Consider the following 6,665-nt stretch of genomic DNA (forward strand, 5'->3'; position numbering starts at 1 on the left):
CTTGGTTTGGTTTTTCTTTTGTTTGTTTGTTTAAATGAAATTTCTTGTTGCTGAGTGCTTTGGCTACTTGTGTTTCTACCTTGGGCTTATTCAGGAGAACACCAGCCTCTCTAGAGGGAAGAATAAATATGACAAGAAAACTAAGGAAACTAAATGGTGTCAGGTTTTGTAGTGACAAATCCAATATATCTGATGATATCTTAGTTGTGAGTCGTCTTCTCTGAGTGACGCATTCCATGCTCCTGGTGCTTCAGCTGTTAACAACGGGAGCTGTATTAGAATAGAGAGTTACTTCTCTGTATGTTTTCCTGGTTTTTCTTTCAAAGGAAGCTATGCTGTACATGGCATTGGTATTTATCCTCACATATGATTGGTAGTATATATACACTATGATATTTCACTATCTCTGGAGGCAATTTTGTGACTAGATAGGTCCAATGACATTTAATATTGCATCGCATGCCTATCTAGAAAATAAAATCTGCATTCTAAGTATGTATGGTAGACACATCTACATAGATGTCTGTTTCTAGATTTCTTAAACATGGACCAGTTCCTGCATTTTTACTGTTCAAATGTGTAAACTGAAGGAGATTTTTTTTAAAAAGAAAAAAAATCGTTCTCAGACTGTCCCTTTTTATTCAAAATAAAACTACAGAATTCCCAAACATTTCAGCAAATATAATTTCTACCTAGCCCTGTCTTCCTAATATATTTTAGAAGAAGAACACTTCTTATTCTGTACTAAGCATGACATGTTTTCTGTTATAGTCTTTATTCCCCTGATCTCATGCCAGGCTCTGTTTCTCCTACATGCAATTATACATATAAGTTAGCATCTGGAGGTAATTATTGGAGATAATTAGAGTTAACAATCTTCCTCTTCCCTTTCGTTTCTTTGATTGGCAGAAGACTTTATTAGCTCAGTCCTTTTTGTATAAGGGAAGCTTTCCCAGGAAAGACACTGAGTCCTTTAAAGGATAACCTTTCAGGTAGGTTAGAGAAGATATATCTGATCCACTGCTCATTACAAGAGTTTAAAAGCCGTATGCATAGCTGGAAATCCTGAATTGGTAAGTAAGTCTTAATGTTTTCTTACAGTAACAGATGAATAAATAAAGAAATCACATATCAGTTACAGTGTAAATTATTGGGCTGAAACCTTCAAAAAGCAATTCTCAATTATCCCATCTAATACGTTTTCATCATGTAAACTGCCAGATATATAGCGAGGGAATATACTTGTAAGTCAAGAATAATAACAAAACACATCAAGTTTTTCAATCAAGTTTTCTGTGGAAAGATTTTTTTTTCTTTTGGATGGACAAAAGTTATCAAAGAAGTATCCTGCTTGCCATTTCCTGAAAGTCTTCTGTTTTCATATTTAGAGAAACTGCCAAAGCTTTATTCCTTGATTCCAGTCAAATTTGTCATTCCCTCATTAATAAAAAGACCACACATGTTCAGGTGATGAAAGGAAATAGCTATTGTTGTTCTGAATAGATTAATGCATCTTTTGTACAGACATCTTTTTCTCTCATGCATACACAAACATGCATATATTAATGAGCTGTAAAATCTAAAAGATTGGAATGAAGTATGTTTATGTGTTCATTATTTGCTCTCATTGCCCTTAAAAGCAGTAAGAATAAACCTCACCTCCTCCATCTTAAATCATTTATGGTATGGACAGCTATTTAGAGGTCAGACAAGAATCACTAAAATGTCTATGAAGAGAAATTGGCATTTCTAGAGCACAAATATGAGATGTGTTTCGGAAGGAGATATATCTCTATATAATATTACAGTCTAAGCTACACATGCTCAATTAATGTCTTAAGCAGATATCCATTGAGTATAAAAGGAATCTAGAGCAAAACAGTCAACAGAAACATGCAAGATCTGCTGTAAGTTATTGGCTAGATAGCTGTCTAAATCAGAGCTAAGAGCAAATTGAAAACAAGAAGGAATTATTCTTCTCTTTGAAAGAGAGGTGTTTAAGTCAGATGAACCACTCACTGGAGGATCTAGTCTTTAGATTCATTAAAAAGTTCTTGCTTAAACATAAAATCCTAAAATCTGTTGCTAAGAGATTTGTAATCTCTATAGCAGTCTCTTCCTATAAACATCACTGCTGTCCCTGAAAAATACAAAGGTGGATAATTTCCTATTAGGAAATGAAGAAAGTCTGACATTTTCAAAACTCTGTGTTCCATTAGTATTACATCTGTGTTTTTAGTAATTTTTATCTTTATACTACCTGAACCTCTGTGGTGCTGTTTTCAGTAGTGTGAATGCCAGCAGTCAGTCTCTGTGTTCTTTCATATTCCATCCTACATGAAAACAGTGTGCATTACAGAGGGCTTTTTGCTACATTTTGGTTTGATTTTCTAGTGTTGCTATTGAAAGTAAAATAACAAGTCATTGGAAAGAAAGAAATGCATCCCTCTCACTTTCTTTCCTGTAAGAAATGTTTTTTCTACTTTGTAGAAAGTTTCCACAGGAAACAGTTTACTAAATGCCCTAATTCTTCACATGAACTTGCTTTTGTGGAACTCTAATATTTGTTTTTCTTATTTGACACCTGCAGGGATAGCTGTGGGCACCCAATATGGAATGAAGAACCAAACTGCTATCAGAGAGTTCATTCTCCTGGGATTTTCCTATGGGGTGCAGGTTCAGACTTTACTTTACGTGATCTTTCTGGCCACCTACATGGTAACAATCACTGAGAATGCAGTTATTATCTTTGTGGTGAAAAGGAACCATCACCTCCAAAAGCCCATGTATTATTTCCTGGGGAACTTGTCCTTCCTGGAGATTTGTTATGTCTCAGTAACATTGCCTAGGCTTTTGTTTGGGTTCCGGTCCCAGAGCATGACCATCTCATTCTCCTGCTGCATGACCCAGTTGTACTTCTTTATCTCCCTTATGTGCACTGAATGTGTCATCTTGGCTGTAATGGCCTATGACCGCTATTTGGCTGTCTGCCATCCCCTGCGCTATCCAGCCATCATGACGCACAAGTTGTGCTTTCAGCTGTTGATTCTCTCATGGGCAGGAGGCTTTTCCATTTCCTTGGTCAAGGTGTCTTTGATTTCACAACTCACATTTTGTGGCCCACACATCATGAACCACTTCTTTTGTGACATCTCTCCAGTCCTGAACCTTTCCTGCACTGACATGTCCCTTGCAGAGACAGTGGACTTTGTATTAGCCTTGGTGATCCTGCTGATACCTCTCTTGATCATTGTTTTCTCTTACTGCTGTATCTTGTTAACTATCTCGTGTATGCCTTCAGTCCAGGGAAGGAGAAAAACCTTTTCCACTTGTACCTCCCATTTGGCTGTAGTCATTATCTTTTTCTCAGCCACTCTGTTCATGTATGCCAGGCCCAGGAGGATCCATCCATCCAAACTCAACAAAATAGTGTCTGTCTTTTATGCTGTATTCACTCCAGCACTGAACCCTCTAATCTATTGTCTGAGGAACAAGGAGGTGAAAGAGATTCTGAGAAAGACCATAGGCACAAGCTGCTTTGCACACCAGTAATTTCCTAGGTTAAGGATACAGAGGAATATGGACAGTAGTGACAAGTTTCCTTCTTGAAATGTAGTTGAGTAAACCACTATAGCTTGTTCATTACTGACTCAGTCATCACTGTCTCATTGCACTGAAGTCTGGCAAGGAAGAAATTGTATTGTTTCTATGTGGAAATGTCTCCTTCCCATTCATGAGTGGTTTGATGCCTGAATTACACTTGCCTTTAAAATATTCTGCTACAATATCAATAAAATAAGCCATAATAGGACCTTGGCTGATGGATAATTTCCTTTTGAAAATCCTAAACCCTAGATTTATAGTTTTCAAAACCACGTAGGAATATTGGAAATCATTGAAAATCCATTGGTTCGGTCTCTATAGACACAGTTAAAGAGAGCTAAGACACCTGTCAAAAAAATGGCTGACTTCTTTATTCTATTACAATCTTACTGTATACAGAAAATATTATTCTCACTGTATCTATACTGTTTGTATAGCCATACCTTCACACGGCTTCATGTTTGGCATATGGTAGTATGTAGTAAACCTGACTTGAAGACCACTGTACACTGAGGAATTAATGATTCACGTTACATTTAACCTGAGTCGGCCCAAACATATACTTTGCTGCATGTACAGCTTGGCCTTCAGGCCTTTGTTGTGCTGTGCACATCCACTGGCTGCAGGACAAACTTTGACAGTTGAATCTAACATTACAGCCTGCAATTAGCTACCACTTGGTACCTGTTGTTACTCCACTTGTGTGTCTTTACCTAAAAGTGCAGCAAGAACTTCATATGTTAACATCCTTTCTGCTTGACAGTAAGAATCCTGGATGGAATTGTTCCCTTTTAAGAGAACAATTGTTCCCTATAATAGCTTAAGTGACCAAAAGTGGGTAACATTTGCAGAGACAGATCTGCACGGCATACTGTTCCCTGATCAGAGATCTGTTTGATGCTGCACAACTCAGGGTTCCCAGCATCTGAAAGGGCATAGAATACTATCCTGTTCTTTGTTATAGTGTTAGCTCCAGTAAGTGGCATTTCAAGTGATACTTTATAGTGTGTGACTGCCTTTCTTACTGGTATTATAAAGAACCAGCACCTTTAGGGGCTAAACATAGGTGGCACAATTACGATAAGCAGAAATTGGCAACTCCAGAAGTTAACTTAATAAATTTTTTTGATAGGAACTTAGTTTTCTGGATTAAATAATTTTCTGGATATGTTTACCTCTCCCTGTTACACTGTAGTTCTCAACACTGAATGACAGGAAAATCCACTGTGGTCAAATTGACCCATAACTGATCAAAGATGCAGTCCCTGAAAGCATATGCATGCATACCTTATCGCTCATTAGGGCAAACAGATTGGATAAATAATGCTATGTATCGCAATGTGAAAGGGATCAGGTGACATTTGAGATACACTGGGATATTCTAGTCCTTCGTTTGCCACATGAGAAGAGTGTAGGTCTCCCACAGGTAGTGTTCTATCTTCCAGACCTCTGAGACACACTAGAATATCTCAAATGATAGGTAAAATATGTGTTTAAACACATGAATGATGTTATGAGAGTAAGATTCAGCTTCAGATGTCTTAAGTGTCTAAAATACAAAGTCAATATACTGATGAACAATTTAACTTCCTAGAGGTCAGTGTCTAGTGCCATTTGAGATACTCCATGGTGTCTTCTCTAGCCGCCAGCTGTAACTACAGAAGGTTCTGGGTATTTCTTAGGTGTTGAGTCATATCTGTTGGTATGTGCAATGGCTTCAAATACTATAAGATATAGTAGAGGACACTACCTGCTGATCTCTACCTATTGGGCCCTAAATGTCTAAACTGCCATATGGCAGATGATGGGAATCAAATCAGTGCAGTCAGTAGAGTACAGTGAAATCTAGTGATGTTCCTCAGGGGTCAGTTCTAGGGGCAGTTCTGTTCAATGTATTTATCAGTGATCTAGTGCAGGAGCTGAATGTATGGTTAGCAAATTTACTGATGATACTAAACTGGGAAGTTTAGCGTTGACTCGCTCAAGGGACAAGGCTTTGCAGAGGGAGGTGTATAATCAGAGCATTGAGGACTCATCAGCGGCATCAAATTAACAAGTCCAAGTGCTGGATTCTGCACCTGGGATGGAGTAACATGAGGCACAAGTATAAAGTAGGAATGGCTGGAAAGTAGCCCTGCAGAAAGGGATCTAGGGGTGCTGGTCTGCACCACTCTGCAGACTGCAGAGGACCCCACACTAGAGCAGGTGAATGTGATCTGAAGGAAGCAATGATCCTATGGAAAGCCCACACTACAGGGTCTTCACCACAGGCTGCAGTGGAATCTCTGCTTCAGCATCTGGAACACCTTCTCCCCTCCTTCTTCACTGTTGGTGTCTGCATCTGTGTACACATATGCAGGCACATTGTAAGAAGAGCCAGAGGCCACGAATGCATTGCAAAGGGCAAATTTTATTTTAGTTACCTCTCTACTGGGGGATCTCCGAAGTCGCACCTGAGCTCCCAGGCAGACGTGACACAAGGGGGACGCAGGCACTGGTAAGTTCAGCCCTGCTGGAAGATCACTGGGCCTGCTGAGCTCGCCTGTATTTCAAGGCTTCAGGCAGGCGCAGCCTCTTGCTCTTTCCCACAACAAAGCAGGAATCTCAGACATAGTGATAAGGTGCCTGGAGTTTCTCACAGGCCTATGTTATCTAACACAGAGGTTCTACTCATCGAACACACAAGGTCAGTAAAACAATTAGTGTGATGTATGTGCTTTTTCTACAGACAGCTGCAAGTGACTTGAGCGTATTTGCATTTAACCAACCTCCTCGCCAAATCTTGCACTACATTCCCATACAGCGTAGTTGTTTCTCTCACATATACTCACTCCTCTCAGCTGCTGTTGCAGAGTTTTTACTCTTTCTTAAGCACAGATGCATAGAATCATAGAATGTCCTGAGTTGGAAGGGACCCACAAGGATCACGGAGTCCAACTCCTGTCCCTGCATGTGACAACCACAAAATTCACACCATGTGTGTGAGGGTGTTGTCTAGTCGCTTCTTGAATACTGCCAAGCTTGGGGCCATGACATCTCCCTGGGGAGCCTGTTCCAGTTCT

The 6,665-nt window shown here is 39.5% G+C and overlaps 1 protein-coding gene across 1 annotated transcript; it reads left to right on the plus strand.

The window, feature by feature from the left end:
* Positions 1 to 2,535: 2,535 nt before the first annotated feature.
* Positions 2,536 to 3,552, plus strand: LOC135998116 (olfactory receptor 6B1-like). The gene has a single exon (XM_065651225.1). The coding sequence runs from the start codon at positions 2,536 to 2,538 to the stop codon at positions 3,550 to 3,552; it is 1,017 nt and encodes a 338-aa protein (XP_065507297.1).
* Positions 3,553 to 6,665: the final 3,113 nt, after the last annotated feature.

This window comes from Caloenas nicobarica, chromosome 24, assembly GCF_036013445.1.
Source record: "Caloenas nicobarica isolate bCalNic1 chromosome 24, bCalNic1.hap1, whole genome shotgun sequence".
In the NCBI taxonomy this organism is placed as follows: domain Eukaryota; kingdom Metazoa; phylum Chordata; class Aves; order Columbiformes; family Columbidae; genus Caloenas; species Caloenas nicobarica.